At 41.5% G+C, this 21,757-nt stretch overlaps 1 protein-coding gene across 2 annotated transcripts; it reads right to left on the minus strand.

The window, feature by feature from the left end:
- Positions 1 to 91: 91 nt before the first annotated feature.
- On the minus strand, positions 92 to 12,754 carry PDHA1 (pyruvate dehydrogenase E1 subunit alpha 1). 2 transcript variants are annotated; one of them, XM_077172609.1, is made up of 12 exons: positions 12,567 to 12,754; positions 11,244 to 11,258; positions 9,793 to 9,861; positions 8,310 to 8,483; positions 7,228 to 7,354; positions 4,845 to 4,936; positions 4,382 to 4,474; positions 3,003 to 3,158; positions 2,746 to 2,817; positions 2,045 to 2,112; positions 1,130 to 1,238; positions 92 to 546 (listed from the first exon to the last, which is right to left on the minus strand). In XM_077172609.1, the coding sequence occupies exons 1-12, from the start codon at positions 12,630 to 12,632 to the stop codon at positions 382 to 384; spliced, it is 1,206 nt and encodes a 401-aa protein (XP_077028724.1). In that variant the 5' UTR covers positions 12,633 to 12,754; the 3' UTR covers positions 92 to 381. The 2 variants fall into 2 exon arrangements, with proteins under 2 accessions (XP_077028724.1, XP_054510921.1); XM_054654946.2 differs by lacking the exon at positions 11,244 to 11,258.
- Between the last annotated feature and the right edge of the window lie 9,003 nt (positions 12,755 to 21,757).

Here is a 21,757-nt window from a genome sequence, read left to right on the forward strand (position 1 = left end):
GTGACTTTGCTGCAGCAAAACCAGAGCATGTAAATTGTATTTTTGGTGGGGTTTCTGGGAAAGAGTTCATGAAACAAAACAGACCATTAGATAAAGGTTGGTAAAGTTCAATTTTTATTTTTCTTTTTACACTGTACTTAACACATACAGCGATCCAAAGAAAGTCAGTAAAGCAAATATATAGCACTTTAAATAAACCACTTTCTCTCGACAGCTTCTTCTGAAACATTCAGCACGTTTAAGAAATTCCATACTCAGATGGATTTCCTTACACATTTCCTCTTTTGAAAGAGCTCTTAAATAAGCTTAAGAGTTGTTTATTATAGTTCCTGTAAATGCATTCACTTATTCATAAGAATAAGTTACACCAATAAAAAGCCTTTAGCTGACAGACTTGTACTTTATCCACTGGTTTGGGCCACGCACTTCAAAGGGTGGCTCATTGAAGTAGATGTGGTGACCCAGTTCTTCCAGGGGAGGCTCTGGGTCAGTGGTAGCAAACTGAGCAGCTTCCTCTATCTCCTTCCTTACTGCCACATCAATTTCCTAAACCAGAAATTCAAGCTTATTAGACAACAGCTCAGAAAAAGCATCATGATTTTGAATGTAAAGGCCATGGCCATGGTAAAGTATCAGTCGGAATCAGTTAACAATTACTAGAAATATAAAATCAAAAACCTTTTAAAACTCCTTCCCTACTAAACTGCATAATTTTGGGTAGTACTGGTACCTTACTGACCAAGGAACATGACCCCACTGAGCCTAGGGGGCTCCTCAGGGTTAGAGAGTTCCTCACTCCTTCACTAGGATTCTTCACATTTGGTCATTTCCCTTTCCAAGACTCACCCCCTTCCTGGGGAGTCAAGAAAGCCCAGGTAATTTTGATTTCTATCTGTTAGCAAATTACACCCCCCAGCCTTACTTAGCACCCAAAAGCAAAAGGCATTTCCAGCAGAACACAACTTCAGGAGCTGGTCTGCAACAAAACTTCACCTTCACCTATAAAAGTTAAAGCAAACCTTAAAGAACTTTAAAGAAAAGCATGGCATACTGCTCAGTGATGTGCTTTCTGGAGATCATCAGTGTGTGACTGCTCAAGAGCTTCCTTACATAGCAACTAGAACCATACCTTTAGTTCTTCAACGCTAGCAAGGTTGTTGTTGACCATTCTGTCCTTCAGCAAAGTAATGGGATCACTTTTGCTTCTCACTTCTTGAATTTCTTCTCTAGTACGATAGCTAAGAACAAGACAGGCAAAGACATGAGTGCTGGAGCAGAGTGAGGTCTGGACACAGCTCACTTCTAGAAAAAGAGTCCAAAGAGGTGGCAGGGATGCAGTGACAACACAGAACATTCATCACCCAAAGGATGGCGCAGCAAGAGCCAGAGGCCTCCAGAGAGAGATCTGTAAATACCAATTGAGCAGAAGTAGCTCCAGACTCAAGGAAAAGGGGAGCAAACCCAGCCTCCTAACCCTTCCCCCCTATGGAGGGGGCTGCATGATATGCACAGGCTGCCAAGTCACTGCAAGTTTCCAATGAAGAGCTGGGATACACCTCTACTTCATGCAGACACATGCAGCTTGATCAGTTAGAGCAATGCCCAAATCTCTCTAGTACCTGGATGTTTGTACTTTTGGGATGTGTTCTACTTGTCTGGGCAGTCCAAACTGTTCCTGTAATTTGACCTTACAGGATTTTAATCTTTTTAAAACCCCAGAAAAGCATGATGCTATTCAACCAAACCTTCATTAGGACACAGTGTAAGCAGAATTCATTAATAGAGAGCACAGAAGTTTTACTGACTTTGTGCTTGTTCTAAACCCACATCTTTTAATTCTGCATTAAAACATGTTTGTTACATGGCTACGCATTATCAGCTGAGCAATGAGATGAGTGAGCAGGCTACTCATAGCAATTTCATTGTAACCTTTAAATGCATCTGACATCTGATTTAAACACTGAATTTCACAGTTTAATCCCTTAGAATTTGACCATCAGTACTTATTTTCAGTGAAAAGAAAGAAGAAAGAATGTGACAGTACCTTATTCCAGGGTCACTCATACTGTGGCCATGGTAACGATACGTCTGTAACTCCATCACAAGAGGACCCTTGAAATCAATAAAAATACTGAGTGATGCCACCACGAGTGGCAACTTGTTACAGCAGCAACTATTTGCTTGAGCTGAATTGCACCAGTGATCAATTAGTTTTATTCATCAGGTTTTTCTCAGTTTAATTTAAATTAGCACATCTAGTTTCACAGGGTAAAATGAAACCTAATTCTTTTTAAATGGAAAGCATGTGCTGATATTGTAAGCATTTATTTTCATGTTCTCATTGAGCAGCTTTACAATTTCCTTCCTTCCACCATTACTCAAAATATTTTAAATTACCTCACAGAACCTTCATTACTTCAAGTATTGAAAATTTTCAAAACCAGTGTTACTGTACCTGGGTGACAGACACTAATATTGACTCACAAGACCTTTATTTCACTTTCCATTTCTTGTAAATATAGAATAATTATTACCTTCCTTGCTGCTTCCCCTAACTAAACACAGAAATCACAACTGCCTGACAGTCATAACACCTTTCACAACAGAAAGTAACTGTGGTAGAAATGGGAAAAAATGACAGTATAAATAATAAGTGTTTGGTTAATACAAATTGAGGAACTACTTATGCAGGAATAGCTTGCAAGAATTCTACCCGTGGGGAAACAATGCCAACTACAGACTTACCTTTCCAGATCTGCAGTACTCAGCTGCAAACTTTACTGCTTCTCGGACACAGAGCACATCCATGCCATCCACCTGGTAATGAGAAAAGACACATTAAGGCAAAAAAATCCCAGCCTCCAAACTTCCATTCTCAGTATTTCCACAAGCGGAACAGAATTCAGCTTCAAGTAAATATATGTAGAAATAAAAGAAATACCTCCGTGTGTGTTGTGTAGGTATGTGCACACACACTCCCCCTCAAAAAAAGCTGTACTCACCCTGAGACCTGGAATGAAGTATCCTCTTTTGTAGTAGTCAGTGCTGGCTGCAGCTCTTTCAACTGATGTTCCCATTCCATACCGATTGTTCTCACAGACAAAAATACAAGGTAACTTCCATAAGGCAGCCATGTTGTATGTTTCAAATATCTGGCCCTGAAAGAAAATTAAGTTACATCTCATCAGGGAGCTCAGCCTTCAAGCATTAGGCTCTACTGAAAATCCTTCAGTTGCAGACGTCTAGAAATTTTAACACTAAAAGTGATCTGAAACCAGCCATTTGCTACAGGTCAGAAGGAATAAAAGAGAAGCTACATTATATAAGGCAATTTTCATCTCAACCAGTAGTTTACAGAAGTTAATTTTTAAGCCTGAATCAGTATCTGTGTTAGGGTACCACAAAACCTTCCACTTTAACTTAACTCAGGTATTTCAGCAACAATCATAAAAAATACTTGACAATTGATTTACCTGGCAGGATGCTGCTACAGCAAAGTTAAGTTTGACTGCAGTCAACCTTGATTGCTCTGAGTCAAATTCAGGGAAAACCATGAACTGACATCTCCACCTGTGCTTTGAAAGTGTGAAACTATCAGTGGTACACACAAATCACCAACTGCTTATCTGGCTTATTGTCTCAGCTGATAACATGAAGAGTCTGGCTGGAATATCTTGGCTGGAATATCAATAGTAACTGGCTCTGCCAGAATGCTCTGTCCTCTTCTCAGTCTTCAGAAACATGATTTACACATCTCTCTCTCCCTATCCAGCAGCACTGTCATCTTCACTGCCATCCTTCAGAGCTCTCCTTACAGCACAGACAGTTCAGGGTGCCACACTTAGGTGAGCTGTGCACAACTGGAAAGAGGGTAAAGAGTAACTGGAAATCCCTCCTCTCAAGACTCGAGTACCATTCACATAATTAACCATTAGCCTCATTCACTCTCTGTGTTCCAGAACAGAAGGAGCCAAAAACCTTTCCCTCCACTACAGCTACAAGGGCCAAACTCAAAACAGGGGTGGGGAAGGACAGATGTTTACACAGTCCAAAAAATGATAAAACACTGCAGGCACATGGAACATTCCTGATATATAAAGAGTACCTAGCAATTAACTTCTAAACTGTTCACCTGAATCACCCCTCTGAGGACTACAAAGTTGTTGGAACACATCCCTGCTCAAACACCTAAGACAACTCAAATAAGAGGTGGCCATGTCCAAAATGTGCAACATGCCTGGCCACCTCCATGGAGTTCATCAACACTGCCTGGGTTGCAGGTACACAGGGAGGGCAAATGTGCTCTTCCACCCCTTGGAGTAAAGGCAGAGCTCACAAAGCACAGAAGGAAAATGGATTCCCCCCAGCCACGCTGCTTTACCTGATTGGCTGCACCATCCCCATACAAGGCCACGCAGATTTCATTTTTAGCAAAGTATTTACAGGCCAGAGCAATCCCAGCTCCAAGAGGAACCTGCCACAGAGTACAGGACAAAACATTTTAGAACAACATTTAAAAGAGTTGAAGATAGGCGGCCTGAGATCTTGAAGGAGACATTTAGGCTGTTAGAGACCTGCTCAACAAACAAGCTGTTACCCACCTGCTTCCCTTTGTTACAAATGTTATTGCAGCCAAAATATACACATGAATGGTATTCTCAATTTGAATTACTTTTGCTACAGTTTACAAAACGGTGAGAACACCAGAATAAGACATACCAGCCACAGAGCAATGGTACCTGCATACAAGCTCACAGAGCACAAAAACTGAGAGGAAACACTGAGAGGCAACAGGACACGAGCTAAACTGAGCTCGTGCTTTAAAACACAAGTAATGTACATACCTGAGCACCAACAATACCATTGCCACCATAGAAGTTTTTGGTATACATATGCATTGAACCTCCTTTTCCCTTTGCACATCCTCCTTTTCGACCTGAAACATGAATAACAAGCATCTTCTGTTTTGGAAGAAAAATACTAAAAAAATGGAAACATCTAATTCAGTTCCTAAAGGTAATAACACTAAGACCATGATCTGTGTGGAGTTAGGACATGATGGCCTCTCTCATGTTTAAGTTTACACTTAAACATCTCAGAAGACAAATAAGGGGGGGAAAAGGGAACAATTACAAAAGCATAATTCTGGAAATATGGATGAGATTACAATATTTCAAAACCAACCAAAAGTTTCAGTGTCCTACTATACAAAAGCACTTTCAGATAAATATGAGGTGTTTTTTTATAGACAACAAGGTCCCATATCTTAATCTGCAAGAAGTATATAATTACTTTTGGCTTCTGCAAGAAAAGTAAGAATAATGTTCCAAATTAGTTGCAATAATTTAGACTTGTCCTCCCTTTGACAATAACCACATGTAAAAATTACCAACAGGACACTAAAAAAAACCCCAACCACTACCAGCTCCCCATTCCACCCCAATATAAACATTAGTCACCCAGCCCAGCTTTATTCAAGGTGTAGTTTGAAGATAACAAGTGATCCATGAAGCATTACAACAAACCCTATTTAAATGAGCCCATCTAAGAACACAGAATTTCTCATCAGCCCATTCCATTTCCTACTCTTTTCTGTCTTGTTACTATTCATAGAAGATTTTATTTTATTTCTAATATGCACAGCTTGTCTGGTTGGTTTTCTTACATTAGCCTTCGTGTTTATTTTAGAAGTGAGTCTCTTTCTGAAATTTGTACTTCTCTTTCTTACTTTGTAGTGGATAGTTTTTATTATTGATATTTCTCATACCTTTCCTATGTTTATGGATTGGTTAATTGGCTTTGTGGGAGCTATTACAGATTTTGCCAGCTAGGACCAAAGGAAAAAAAGTCTAATTCTAAGAAAAATAGTTTTACGAATAAGTGTAACTTACCTTTATCAAGCTCTCTCCACTTTTTGTACACTCCCTTCTTGTATGTTAGAATGTATTTAAAAATTCCTGATTAGCCAATGTTACTTTTTGCTACATTTTCTACTTTTCTTAGAACACAAACTCATTTCTCATGTAATTGTCAGTTCTCCTGAAAAGTCCTTTTCTATAGCTTGTTGCCCCTAGGATTTTATCTACTGGTTTTATTTTGGATGACTCTGCTTCCTTCTCCTTCAAAGATTTTTTAATTCTGTCATTGTAACTCATGCTGTCTTATAGTTTGGCATTTGTAGTTGAGATCCTTTTTTGCAAGAATGGGCTCTAGCAGCAACTCTAAGAACTTTCCCCAAGTGCCATTTTCTGGAATAACTGTCTGTTTACCACAGCCACTCCTTCCCAACTGAAAGAGCCCCAGTAAAGTCAAGTATAATGTTAAAGAAAGTTATGTGTCATGAAATGTAAAAAAACCCCACTACATTATGACTCATATTTGTAGTTTCGGGGTCCATAGTTGGCTTCAGTCATGACAATCTTCCCATTTACTTTTTGACTTACTGGTATCCAGTGACACTTGGCAAATCATCCACCACTGGATTCTGGGTTTTTGTGCGCATTACAGATATGCATTCTTAGCACACACAGTTTTTAGTTTACAAAATCATACCACTTATCTAACCCCCAAACAGGCTTTCCTATACTAACATGTCAAACATGCAGATTCTTAGATCAAGTCTTTATTATACCAGTGATGCCTAAAGGCCTTCAAGCTCCTTGCATCCATTCACAGATCTCATAAGAGTTCATCAGGCTGATCCTCTCTTCCCTGCTCCAACCTCAACCCTACTCTTTTGCCATCTCTCCTTTCTGAAAAATCTCTGCCTTGATTATTGCTTAATATTCTTGTTACAGTCAAATTTTGCCAAGTCATTCAGTTTACCATTATAGGCAAAGTTTACCAGCCTTCCTAAGACTTCATCAGCATAATTCTGAAAATCCAGGTCTTTCTCCTAGGAAGGATAGTGCCCTGTCCCACTGAGAGCAGATGCCTACCATCAGCAAGTTCAAACCTGCTGCAGCACAAAGAATACAGCATATGGTATCCAGAAAAATCTTATTAATTTGTTCTTTAGAAGTACCAGCACCTTAAACATTCCTGATTAGCTAATTTTCACAGTTAAAATCACTGATTCATAAAACTGAAACAACCGATCCATTCTGCTATGTCACTAAACTGCTTCTGAAGTCCCAGTAGACTTTGTGCATTGACATCACTTTGAATTTGAGAGAAGAATTCTGACACAAGCACAGCAGATGTGACCTCACTCTGCTGAGCACAAACCTGTAAGTTCTGCGAGAATCTCCCGGACAGGCACTCCCCGGGTGTAGGTGAAGCCGTGGGCTCTGTACGCTGTTATCACATGGTCTGTGGGCTTTATGGCAGCCTCAATCCCCACACAGCAAGCCTCCTGTTACACAGGACAGGCAAGGTTAGCAAGGAAGAAAAACACAGCTCCCACAGTCAGCACTATGGCACACTGCTGATCCCACACACACCAAATGGTGGCAGGTCACTGGAGGAGCACAGATACAGGAGACCGACTTAAATCCCAAGGGTTGGTAACAGGCCTGGAGCTGCAACAGCCTTGGGCTCTAAATTCCAACCTGACTGACTAGCAAAGGCACATGGGAGAGGAACCAGAATCTGCAAACATCTGAAGAATTTCCATCCCCCAATGAAGTATCTCAACAATCACAATTCAAAAACATCAGGGGATAATGGACAGACAGCAAAGTTTCAGTAAGTCCATGAAGGACTAGCAGAGGGGAGGAGATTTGGTCAATGGATGTTCAGGGGGTTAGGCCCTTGTTTGGGCAGTATGTTGGTGTGAGTCATTGGAGGCTGATGGTGGCGATTAGTAGGCTGTATAGTGTAATGTTAGTTCATAGGTGTTTGTGTGAGGAGAGGAGGGTTAAGGGGAGGAGTACTGCAGTTGGGGGGATAATTTTTAGCATTGTAGGAGGTTGAAGTTGTGTAGGTGGTCAGAGCCATGGATTCGGGTGGAGGCTACTAGTAGGGCTGGCCCTGTGCCTGCTTTGCAGATGGAGAATGTTAGCATGAGGATAGCTTCTCCTGGCTGTTGCTTTTTAGTGGGCACATGATCCATGAGATACCAAAACAAAAGCCATCAATGAAACTTGAGGGGGGAAATGCAGGCCTTCAAGTGTGCTCATTCCTCACATTCAGCTGATCTTCAGCTGCACTGTGCCCTTCCCTGTCTTAGTGTCTCTCCTCCTCCCTCCTCTCGTCCCTCTCCTCTCACAATGCATACAGATAAACCAGTTCTACATTCTCCACTCTATTAAAATCCCTACATGAAATAAGGTAAGACAATATAAAACCTCCTGGCCAAGAGTTCCTACCTGACCATCATATAAGTGGCAGAAGCCACGAATGATCTTCTGCTTGTAGAGCTGGTCAGACTTGAGCTCCATGCGGCGGATGGTCTGCATGGTCTTGTAGTACTGGAGCCCCTCCTCCCGAGTCATCACCGCCGTGGTGCCCGGCCCCTCCTCCAGCCGGTGGAGGTCACATTGCTGCACGTTAAACAAGTCATCATGTCCTCAAAATCATTCATCCTACTTAGGAATATTACTTAATTTTTTTATGATCTGCCATTTTAAAATTCAGAGTGTAAGAGGTCAGGACAACTGTGCACTGTTTCAAAACTCAGGGAAATAAAACCCTTACTTTTAATAAAGACAGATTTCTTCTCAGAAAATAAAACCTCATTATTCCTAGAAGCAGAAGATAAACTAAAGTCCTCCAGCAATATGGCAAAAAGCACATTTCCATGGTTGTTGCACACTAAATACTACGTAGGAGCTACAGAGGCTTAGTGAAAAGATAAAGATCAAGAGTTTCCTCTGTTAAACAGTTTGTAAGATCTGGCCCTAAGAATGGCCATCACCTCTGCTACCTCTGTGATAAATAAACAGTAAGTTCAGTGGAAGAGACTAAACAAATTACTGTGTCAGTGCAGATTAAATGGTCAAAATACTTATATATAGGTTAAAGACAGTTTCTATCAAATCAAAAATCACTCCAGAGCAAATCCACTGACACCTAGATGAACTGGATATAACACCTGGGCACACTACTCAAGACAACTCTGCTTCAAAGTTCACAGAACAACAGAAACTCTGGAGTCTTGTTATCAACACAGGATCAAATATTAAACCTTGTATCTACTCAAAAAAGAATTTTCATATAAACATATATTCCTTCTCTTCCACCTGAAAAAATTTTCATGCTTCACAGGCACAGCCAAACAGGGAGAGGGTGGAAAACAACACAAATTATTTCCTTCAGATTTTCCTTCATCAATTCCTGAATGAAACACCAGCCCAGAAGCTACTGCCAATAGAAACATCACTTTTTCCTGAGACTCAGCCAGAGTGGAAAGCTGACAGAATATAACACACATTTTCTGAGCAGCACCAAGTCAAACATTGAAAAGATGCCATATTTTTTCCTCAAAAACCCACACAGACTTCAACCAGCTGCATCTTTGGGATAGACTGCAAACAACTAATTGTTTGAAAAGCATTAAGGAAACAGAAAGGTTCATTAGCTCCTTTCTAACTCTGTTCTCACAGCTGCATTGTAGTATAACAGCTGCAAAAAATCACAACCTCACATTCTTAAGAAACAAGTAACGTTACCACACACTGCCAACACTGTACTTCCAGCTGCACTTAGTAATCAGGTCAGATAGTGAGGGGTTTGGTTCTGGAAATTCAAACCATATTTTGTAACTGAAAAGAGATTTGGGGACCTGTCCATCAGTTTAAGATCTCTAACAAATGCTTACAAAGAATGCCAGTATTAAGTGTTCTTCTTCACCTTAATCTCAAACGTAGCTTCACTTGCGAAGTCTCCGTAGTTACGGGATGCTACCATCACTCGAGAGGCCTTAAAAAAAGACAAAACCAAAGCATGAGCAGTGTTTAATGTAATTATCAAGTAAAAGTATGTGACTTTTCAAGTCATTTCTAAGAGTATTCTTTTCAAGTAATTTCTAAGAGTACTTCCAAACTGAGATAACTTATAAATAAGACACAGCAGTAGCATATCCCATAAGACCTGGGAACTTTCATTCTGTATGCCAAAGTCTATTAAAACCCATTATTTAAAATTAGGATTAGAAAAAGAGAATTTAAGATGGTAATACCCTTGATTATCTAAAATAAGCCCAGTAAGTTTCAAAACTTTTGACATAGAAGAGCACCAAAACCATAAAAATAATTGTTTATCCCTTCACATGCCAGGCCGACAGTATAAGGCGAGGCAGCCAATGCAGACTTTGACTGCTGACTCTCTGTGCTGATTGGAATTTTGACTAGATAGAACAAAAAAAACCAATCCAAAACCAACCAAACAAAAGGAATCCAGCAGATATCTGAAATATAAACTACTTGCACTTTTTCTTTTTAACAGGAAGAGAAACTGGGGGAATTCAAAGCCATAACAATGGAGAGAGAGAGAATCATTTTAGTAACAGCATGGCCACTACTGTGGCCACTCTAAAAATGTGGAAACACAGAAAGTGCCTGAGGACACAAGAAACACAGAACAATAGAAAGGGTGGCACGGTAGGGGAGAGATAGGAAAGATGTTTAAGAATACATTACTGGTCCCTCTTAAAGAAGGAGCACAGGGTATTGACCAGTGAATGGTGGTGATTTTAGATGAGGAGCAAGTTTCTGTGCAGCATCAGACAGGATGGGCCCATGTCCATGCATGCACTGTGGCCACAGTGTAAGGAGCACTACATCTTCCATGGCAAGACTGTGCTGCTAATTAAGTTACACAAAAAACTTCAGCAGCTCCTTCAGCCAGGGAATCCACATACATTTAGCTGAAGGTAGATTTCACCAAAATTTTGAGAATGTTCAGGTCACCATCTCCAAAAAAGTTCTGACTGACATCTCAACCCATGCTGGTTACCTTCTCTGTTGCATATCGATCAGATTTATCAGTAACACTGTTCCCATTCACCCTGCCCTGTTATCAGATTAAATATTTAGAAGTTTTAATTTAAACCCAGTTTCTACACTATTTACCACAATGCATCAGTATTATCAGTGAAGAAAAGCTGTTTTACTCCTAGAGCTGGAAGTAAATCCACAGTTTGGATTCACAGTATCACAGAATGGCCAGGGTTGGGAAGGATCTCTTTAGCCCACCTGGTTAAACTCCCTGCTCTGTTCAGATTGAGGAGTCTGGACAAAAGCCCTGATATGGGCAGTACACCTATCAAAAGTAAACCTAGACCAGACTGACTGAGGCCTTACCTCGCTAACAGCTCCCTAGGTTAGCAGCGTTTGGAAGGAAAAAAAATGAAGAAGAGTTAAGTAGCTGTATCAAATAATGAGGGGAGGAGAAGTCAGCAAATTATTATCCAGCTAGAACAGAACACTGCAAGTGGTAGTTTCTATACATGGAAATCCATCTGTACACTCTGGAGAATGCTCAAAGCACATATGAGATACTGCTTTATGGATTAAGTCTACCTCTATTTATTTGGTAATTTATGCCTTCACTACAGAGGCATAGGAACAATTAAAGACAAATATTTACATATTTGGTAAGCAGTTATTGAAATATCTGAACCAGATTTACTTTGGCATTCCAGGAGAACACAGCATCTCCAGAGCAGGCCAAGTACCTGTAGTAAGGGACGAATTTTAAGCCCCCATATCTGCAGAATTTAATCTAGAGATTCTATTTGTGAAAAATTTGTAGGAAATACTATTTTGTAGGAAATACTCCTAGATATGTAGGATATGTATATCTAGGAAATACTCCTAGATAATTTTGTCTATTTGTAGGAAATACTCCTAGATATGCAGCCCAAAGACAGATAGCAAGAGCTTCCAGTAAATTTTCTGCCCTGTGTTTTTCTGACGGATCCAGTCATCCACAAGCAGTGAATGCCTGGGTGAGAGATCTGCCTCAGAATGGGGGTGCAGCAGCACATCTGCTCTCCATAGCAAAAAGGCACCTGATTTCCAGTTACCTAAAAATACCTTTTAACTCTAGTCTTGCCAACAAGTTTTCTTCAGCAGGGTTAATTTTTCCTCATGGCCACAGTCATTACAGTGGAATAAGCAGCATGAAGTGGTAAAAGCACGATTTTTCACACAGCAAAGGTAAAATACAACAAATGACTCACACTAATAACAAAAAAATAACAAACTTTGAAACAAAATTCATGCAGAAGTTGAAAGGGGCTAAGCAAAGGGAGGTCGAGCAGTTCAGTCAGACGCTGAACTCCACTCGGGCCGAGCAGATCCCTCAGAGGGACCTGCGCAGTCCAAGTGTAGGAACAAGATCGATCAAAGCCCTGCGCCATAAAGGGCTTAAAAAGCGAGACGACCATTTTACTGTCACTTGGGATCGTCACGCAGAGTGGGGGAAGGAAAAACCAAGGTGTTGGTTTTTTTTTTTCTCTTTAATTTTTCATCGGTTTTTCTCCTTTGCCGCCGGAGCCACATTCCCGGGCAGCTCCCGCCGTCCCTCCCGGGCTCTTCCTGGAGCTGCGCCCCGCGCGCCCCTCCTACCCCGCACCACTCCCGGCCGGGCCGGCACCGGCGGCGCTCGGCGGCCGCACTCACCGTCCTCCCGGCGGCCGCCGGGCCCTGCAGCAATCGGGAGAGCGCGGCCAGCAGCATCTTGCGCATGGAGCAGGAAGGGAGGGCAGCGCCTGCCGCGGGGCCCGTCCGCGGCTCTCCTTCAGCCGCTGCCGCCGCCTCGGCCGCGACCGCCGCCTGTCCTGCGTCCCCGCGCCCTGCGCATGCGCGGGCCTGCGCTGCGGCGGCCCGGGCAGCGCCCCCTGCTGGGCGCCAGAGCCGAAATGTCATTAAAGGTCATTAAAGGTCAGCCGTGAGGGACAGCTCGGATTGCCCCAGAGCGCGCAGGGAGGCCAGCAAGCACGGGCCCCTGCGTTAGGAAGAATTTTGGATCCTCTGAGGAATTTCTTCTCAGAAGATGCGTGTTTCTTCTCAGAATTCTGAGAAGAATTTCTTTTCAGAAAGCGCGGTTAGGCACTGAAATGGGCTGCCCTGGGGGCTGGTGGGGTCACCGTCCCTGGAGGTGTTTAAGGAAAGAGTGGACGTGGCACTCAGTGCCGTGGTCCGGCTGACGTGGTGGGGTCGGGCCATGGGCTGGGCTCGATGGTATCAGAGGTCCTTTCCAGCCTCATTGATTCTGTGCTCAGGTTTGAGTGCTTAACGTGCTGCTCTGTGTGAGCACATTCCCTGGTTTTTAAATGCACTAAGTGTTGAAATGTTTTCCCTTTAAACGTCACAGGCATCCCTCCCTTGGGAAATACGCAGCAAAGTTAAGATTTAACTTCATGCCGCAGGGCCCTCCCACCGTGTGACACCTGCTGATCTCTCCAGCCAATCTCCTTTCTCCTGCCGCTGGCTCCAGGGCACGCGAGGGGGGACAGCGGGACACGGGACAGACACGGCTGATGGGCTGTGCACTGCTCCCCTGTTCCTCCCCAAAAAACCCAGAGAGTAAATCTTGTTCGCCTGTTGGCAGCACACGTGCTTGTGTCTGCTGAGTCCTGCAGATTGCAAAAGCTCGAGTGATTAATGTTAAAGGCATAATTTCCAGTGAAAATGTGCCTCTCAAACTACACCTCACCTCTATCAGAGAGGACTGAAGGTGCCATCTGTTTCCAAAATACATCCTCATCTGGATCCCCATTGTACTGTCCACCTTCTTCCTTGGCTTCCCCCATTCCATTAATAAGGACACTCGAGGCTAATGTGATTTTTCCCTCACTTTGTCTGTAGCACAGAGTAGGAAGGGAGCTAGCCATCTCTCATCTCATGAAGATGCTGTGAAGAAGCCTAACTTTTCATATATTTGGTTAGTTCTTACTCAGAAAAACAAACACAGGATTGGTATCAGCTTGCTGGAGGACTGAAAATTAACCAAACTTTCTTCAGCTTCAAGAGCTGGTGACAGTGCAGTGACAGTGCAGTGCAGTGACAGCTGGTGACTGGCAGTGCTCAGCATCTACCTTTGTGCTGCTGCCCTGCAAGTTCCTTGACATGTGCTTTGCCTTTAGATAGGCTGGGATGTATAAAAGAAGCAAAATAATACTATTGGTTTTCACATCTTAAAAAAAGTCTGAAAATATTATCACTTTTGCAATCATGGAATCCATCTGGGAGTAGCTGGATAGTGCTGTTTCCAGTGTCCCAAGGGATAAAGCAGTTCTTGCTAACACGTTGGCAAAGGCAAGTCTCTACAGGAGCCTATTGTGGAATCTTTATTGGCACGTAACATGTTGGAAATTTGAATTTTGCAAGTCATTTCTACACTACTAAGCAGATTTAGGCTTCCTTCATGAGGCAACAACATCAGCAACAGCAAGTGACCTCCAGGAAAATAAAGGGCAAAATGAAAATATTGATCAGTTGTTTCAAAAGGCATTTTTCCTAGGGTGCCTTTAGTCTGTAGCAGTTTAGTGCTTGGAAAGCAAGTACTTGCTGGAGATGTTGTTCTGCAGGCAGGCAGTGGCTCTGCTGCTAAAGACAACATTATCCTGAAGGACTGTGTGTGATTTTCCCTGGGGCTTCCAAGGTGCTGTGACACCCCCAGAGGTTCCAGGACACTTTTGAACAGTGTAGCCATCTGTCTGGAAACGTGCAGCCTGCATTTTTATCAGTCAGCCTGCACATTCCTGGAGAGATTGCTGATGGATTCATGCACATCAATGCTGTTCATACACACACCAGTTACTTCTGAGAGGCTCATGAAGCAGGCATAGGACTGTCCTGCCCAGCTCAGGTTTATAGCAAGGCCAAGGAGCACCTGGGCTGGGCTGACTTGCTCATGGGAGGATGCTGAGGCTGTCAGAATTTCCTGGAGTGCATGGCAAAACAAGGATTCACCTTCTGCTTTTAATAGTTTTCACATTCTCCAAATGAGGTTCATCAAAAGAATGAAGTGTACTGGCATCTGTATGTGAGACAGGAAGCTTCTGGTAAACTGACATGCCAACTTCACCAAGCAACAGTATGAAATAATGGATTCAAGAGATCACTGAACAATTGTTAACTGGACAATTGCTCCAGCTCAAAAGAAAATTATTATTATTACTATTATTATTATTACAAAATAATCCATTCAATTCAATTTCAAGTTCAGTGTCATTACCTATTCCTTCTCCTAATGAAAGAAAAAAAAGCAGAGCAATTTTTATAGTTACACAATTATAGACAGATGTTATCAACACTTCTAATGGTCATTGGAAATGGTTATTTATATAGAAAATGATACATTTTTGTCTTCGCTGGAAATACAGCAAAGCATTGATTTATATCACCTCTGCCATTTTTTTACTTTTCATGGTATTTTATTAATATTCTTTTTTTTTTCTTCATTAAAAGCTCTTAAAACATCCTGAAATTATTAAATTGTCCCACAGAAAACTAATGCAGAAAGCTAATTCATGAATGAGGTAAACATGAAGAGGAAAACAAAATAAAATCATAAGCAGAGAACGACACTAGAAAATAATTTCATGAAAGATGATTATGTAAGATTTCATAATGGAGTACCTTGCCATGTGTGACTTTAGTATTACATCAAGGGTGTGTTGTGTGGCTGTTGGCCAAAATTCATCATGTTCTATTGTTCTGGGTGTGATCCTAAAATGTTATTTTTCGGATTGCAGCTGCTGTTACAAATGTCTGCCCTTGGACTGAAAGCAGAGGGGAGCATCCAGGACTCCCCCCAGCTCACTGTCTGCATCCAGGTGAAAGCAATCCCCACCTCATTCCAGGAGCCAGAAGTTTGCTGCATGGTTTTTCTTGCTCCTGTGCCACCATAGCTCGAAGTCAGCAGGCAGCCAGGGTGGCTGCCAGGGGACAACTGGTGGCCATTGCTTCAGCCTCATTTCCTCCGTGGGAGGATCCATGCTGGGACACGCTTCCCCAGGTCCCCTGGGTGGCACCATATGGTGGCCCCTTAAATTGTAATCTCTGTTCTTTATGTTCATTTAACTCAAAATGTTTGAAATAAACTGAGGGCTGGTAGCAGCCCTTCTGAGTGGCATTGGAATGGCAGTACAGGGGGACTCTGCTGCGTGCGTCTCTCAGTGGTGTGAGAATCTCTGTGGTGGATGCTGAGCTGGCTCTGTTCATTTTGGAGGACAGGCTGGGGAGGATGGTGCTTTAGTCCTATCTGTGCTGGTCACACAGCAGCCTCCAGGGCCCTGCTCTGACTTCTTCCTTATGGGAACCAGTCAATTAACTCCCAGTGAGAGCACACAAGTGGATGAACATACTCAGATGTCAATGACAAGGGACCAGATCCTGGGACTGGGCTGAAGAAATTAAGTTATCTGTTAGAAAATCTCTTTTCCCAGCCCGGTGCTTGTAGAAGGAGTCAGAGTTCTTCAGTTCTCAGTCTCAAGGTTGTTTATTGTTCTTTATCTATAAAATTCTTTCTCCTGTCCAGCTGAGGTCCACTCAGCAAGACAGTCCAGGCACTCTGCCTGCCCCTGGGGTGGTGTTATATCTTTATACTAAAAACTACATATACAATGTTTACAATTACTTTCCAATACCTATCACCTATGTTAGACAGTGAGCTTCTACTCTAAACCAGTCTGTAAGTGCCAACATCACAGCAGAAGATGGAGGCCATGAAGAAGAAGGAGAAAGGCTGGACATGCCCAGATCCCTCCATCTTGCCCCCTGAACCCCCATTCTAGAAAACCCAAAAATCTACTTTTTCACCCCATGATAAATTCACTATTATTCTACCTAACTGTTGTGGCCTGAAGATCTTCATCTAAGGTTGGTAATTTGCTCCACGGGTCATAATCAAAACCTTTTGGGCTCTGTGCCAGGGTCTCTGATCCCCCTGGCAGGGGTCTTGGCTGCTCAGGACAGACAGAGAGATGTCCTGGGTACCGACAGTTATCAAACAGAACAGATGTAGTCTTAGTTCCTTTTCCATATTTAAAATCTAAACCACCAGCTTCACTCCAGATGCATCCTCCCATTCTAAATACTAATAAATACACTATACTCTGTTTTAAACTCATCAGCAGGAACAATTTTTTCTCTCATTATTCTTTGTTTTGCGTTTCCATTTATTTATCTTCTCCCATTTTTCCTCCTGTACTCCCCACTCTCATTCTATTTTCTTATCCAAACATTTTTAATCAGTATTCCTCTCTTCCTTTTCTCAGGTCCACATTGCTCCTCTGCATTTCTCACTGAAAATGTCTCTATTTTCATCTATGTCTCCCATCCCTTCTGACTACTTCCCATTCAGTTCTAGTAGTTTCAGCTTTAGACAGCAACATAGATGGGGGAATTAGAAACTTAATTGTACTGTCAAAATAATTCAGATGATTTGTTTTCTTTGGAGTCACTGGAGCTTGGAAGAGAGGCAGTTTTCTAGGATCTTCCAGATGTTTTGCTTCTAGTAGGGATAGCAAATGGATTAAGAAATTGTATTTTCTGTTCTTCATTCTGATTGCTTTTCAGCATTATTATTTGGGAAACACCAACATCTTGAAGGAGAAGGATAATAATGAAGTTATAATGTAATTTTTCATGCTTGAATTTTTTATCCTTTTATACCTCTGTGCTTCTCATTATGTTAACTGTCTTGGGTTTTTAGTCCCAGGAACAATTAGTATACAACATACAGAGAAGCACTGCTGTAGAAAAGGTTCTACCCATTTACATACTAAAGTCCATGGGAAAAGAGATGCTACTTTACTCTTCTGTGTAAGCTCAGCTGCTGTAGAGTTATTTGAATGTAACATTGATCAGCTTGTAAACTGAGAGCAAAAGAAATCAGACATATTTTCTGTTGTTGCTGGATCTCACTGAATAGTTATGTTTGAGGCTCAGTTCAGTCCTTCTGGATTTTGATATTTTGATATATGTCTTTCAGGTATATACAAATGTATAGTTTTATTCAAAATTGAGATCTTAGGCTTTGTGTCTAGAAGGCTCAAGCAAATGCTTAAAACAAACATTTGTGAAGCCCAAAGTCATGGAAAGCTTTGTAAAGCTTTCCAACTGTTTCTACTTAATCTTTTTTACACAGGCATCCTTCTCCTGCTGTGTTGTATTTCCCAGCACCTTAGAGATAACATTTCTGTTGATAAAGCTCTATGTAACACCCTCCTTTTCACAGTGCCAGAATATTTTTGAACACTCCCTTATGAGCCACCTCAGTGCAAATTCCTTCCTGCAGGATTTTTGTCAGCTCCATTGCTCACTGCCTGCCTTTTCTTTGCTGGGTTCTGCTCTCTGCTGTTAGCTGTAAACCACTGATTTACATCCTGCCTTTCAGACCACAATTTTACAAATAACTGAGTTCTGGTCGTCTGCCCCTTGTGGTTTGTGTCTCTCCAGAACTAAATGGGAGATTCTGTACTTCCGTATTTCTCCTAAAAATACAAGTGAATAGAACAGGCACAATTTGTCAGAATGGTGTTACCAGCATTATCATAGATTTGATTATGCCCTTGTTGGTGTTTTAGAGGGTGGAATGAGAGCTGTGTGCAGCAGTGCCGTGTGGCGGCAGTGTAGCCCAGGCATGGAAGTGCATCCGTGCTTTTCTCCTGGGGTGGAAGCGCCTGTGCACTTTCCCCTGCAGTCAGTAGCAAACCATTTCAGCAGGGGGCCACTGGAGGTTGCCTCGTTACTTAGAAAAGTTATGTTAGGATAACATTAAGGGAACAAACTGAAAATAAACTGGTTACTCCAGAATGGGTGTGACCACTTGGTATTGCTTCTCCAGTTGTGTCTGCGGTGTTTATTTCCTTTCCCTGAGCACAAGGAAGGGGATGTCTCAGTACCTGATCTGTTGCTATTGCCCTCAGTACCCTTGCTCCCTCAGGGGCAGGAATGCCTAGTTTAGATTTGTCCTTTCATAATTTCAATGTTTATCTGATTTGAATGAAGCTCATACATCTGAGTGCAATCAAATCTGCACCACCCTCCTCCCTGCACCAGAGAAACACAGCAGCCCTGGTTGCAGAGTTTTTTTTTAACCTCTGCAAAATCCAAGCCAGTGCTAAGGTGTACAGAAAGGGTCTTGTACCACTAGACTCCCACCCTGAGGGATGTGTCATGGCCATTCTATACCAAACTCTTACCATATAAAGCCATTTTGCACTAAGCTGCATTGATCCTGACAGCCCTTAGCGGATTGTGATTCACCCCTGCCTTCCTCTCCTTTGGGATGACATGATGCTGCTTGCTTTAGCATGGGTGCATCTGGATCCATGTGCAGAAACCCTGCAAATAATTATAGGAGAGAACACTTATGAAAGCAGATCAGTCAAATTACAGAATTGAGGACATTCTTTAATTTGGCTTCCTGAGCTTTGATAATAAAATATCTTCTTACCCCTTTGTGGAAGACTGTGGATTAAGACTTATGTCTCTAATATCACACTTTCAGAAATTCTTTTCTTCCATGTGATTAAGGGTGTTCAAAATTATCTTCAATTATGCAACTAAGACTGCTCTAAATGCATTCAAATAGAATAGGGAATAGAATTTTTTTAAAAAAAACAGCCTTCAGAGAGTGAAGAGTTGTCCCCTCAGCCTGACAGCCTTCCATCCAGGTTTTTTCTTTTCTTGAGGAAAGTGGAAAAATGTTTAAATATAAATATTTGTTAAGGAAACAGCAGCAGCAACCAGCAGGACTTTCCAGGGATCTTTCCAGGCAACATAAGCAGTAGGGCCATTATAATTTTAAAAAAATAAAATAAATAATTTTAAAAATCAATCAAGTCTGTTTTCTGTTTGAGGCAAACCCCAGCTTTGCCCGTGGTTCTGGCTGACCCTGCACAGAGATGATTTTTATTCCAGCTGTCTATCTCCTTGATGTGTTTATCTTGCCTGCAGAACCTGGCAGTCTTTACTCTGGGCCAAGGTGTGCTGCAAACATAGAGGTGCTTGCAAAAATATTTGCAGAAGAGTAATTCACTGTAAAGCCACGGGAGAGGGAGGAAGAGGGGAATGTCTCTCCAGAAAGCAGCTGGGGGAGGCTAGGAAGGATGTTCTGTGTAATCTACCATCTTGATGAGAACAAGATTTATCATTCTGGTTTTCAGATCACTGATCTTCTCCAGATTCAATCAAAATCAATTAGAAGTTTTCTATTGTTTCTGTATGTTTTCAGTCAACCCCACTGTTCATTAGCTTTCAACTATATCAATATATGCATATTTGCAGTCAAAAATAGAAGCCTATAATACTTAGAAAGAAAACAGAAAAATCATTAAAATATCTGAAGATTGTGTATCCTATATTCAGAATTTGGAAACATGATTAGCTTCAGCTGCACTTAAACAATGAGTAAGCATGAGGGAAAGTTCATGTTTGGAACTATTTTTAAGTGTTCATTAATTTTAGTCTCTGCCAAATAAGGCAGAATTTATTTACTTTTGTCTGACTAACTTCAACTGCTTTAGAGTCCCATGAACTTCATACAACAATTATGACTTGGATCATTTTACTCTGTGATACCACCTCCCTTTGCTCTCTTTTAATCATCTCTCTCCTGTTTCATATGACAAGTGGTGTTCTCCCAATCCCTCACCAGCTAGAATCCAGTATTCTCTAGCTGATGCCATATAATGCAATTAACAGCAAATTTTCTTTTCCATTACAAACATCAAGAGTCAAAACTCAAGTTCTGTTTTTTTGGGATGTTTCCTTTTGTTTTTGTAGGTGGCTATTTTTTTTTTTAATCTTCAAACAAAGCTGATACATCAAGTCAACTATTTCAATGTATATATTAGGCAATTAAAGCAAACCAGTAAAATTCTGCCTGCCCATTTACCTGAAGCAAGTACATTTTGCTGAGGAAGGGCACGGTGTAAGTTGGATGTAATGGGTACAGATAAGGAAAATTCATGTGCTAAATTTTTATACTGGCATTTAACAGTAATTTTCAGCAAGATTCATAGCAATTTGTTTTAGTTTCCTGTGAATGTTCTCTTTTTGCATTAATTTTTCATTTTTTCAGTGGACATCCAGACTGAGTACCTGGCTTCCACAAAGGCTTGAATAGACATTTTTAAGATTGCAGGATGGCTGGATAGATTTTACTTGTTTTTTATATATAACTTATATGGGTTTTTCTTCTTCAGAATTTAACTCCTAAAGGATTTTAAGCCATTCTAATTGCAACATTTAGTGAGCTATTTAGATATCCAGCTTGATCAATGCTTTAAAGAACCTGAAGATCTATGCTGGAAAAAAGAATTAGGTAAGCCCATTTCAGAACCATTATGACTGCACATCAATTTCCAGTACTAATATTTATCCAGAGAGAATTTTAAGAGGGAAACTCAGTGATGGTAGTCATGGGACTTGTGAGGAGTAGACAGCCATGAAACCAAGGGATGCACAATATTAGAATCTTATTTTTACCTTTTTTCACTTGGACAGCAGAAGAAAAGGCCTGGAAAGATGGACAAACAGAATTTGTGAGAGAACATTTCTCAATGGCTGGAAAAGTGTTTGAGACAAGTGACCCAGCTGGCTGACCCAAAGTGGTATGAATGTTGTAGATTTCCAGAGTGGATTTTTTTATAGCTCTTCTAGGAGAAGTTTAGTGGAAGGAACAGATCAGAAAATAGAAGCAAATGAAATTTGAGCCAGTGTGAGTTTTCCTGTTATTTTTCCAAACTTTTTTGAACACGTACATTCAGTCAGCTAAAGAACTCCCTCATTTGCCCTGCACATTTCTTTCCACTTCTTCCACAGCAGAGGAAAGGCCAGAGTTTGAAATATAAAAT

Source organism: Agelaius phoeniceus, chromosome 2, assembly GCF_051311805.1.
Source record: "Agelaius phoeniceus isolate bAgePho1 chromosome 2, bAgePho1.hap1, whole genome shotgun sequence".
NCBI classification, from domain to species: domain Eukaryota; kingdom Metazoa; phylum Chordata; class Aves; order Passeriformes; family Icteridae; genus Agelaius; species Agelaius phoeniceus.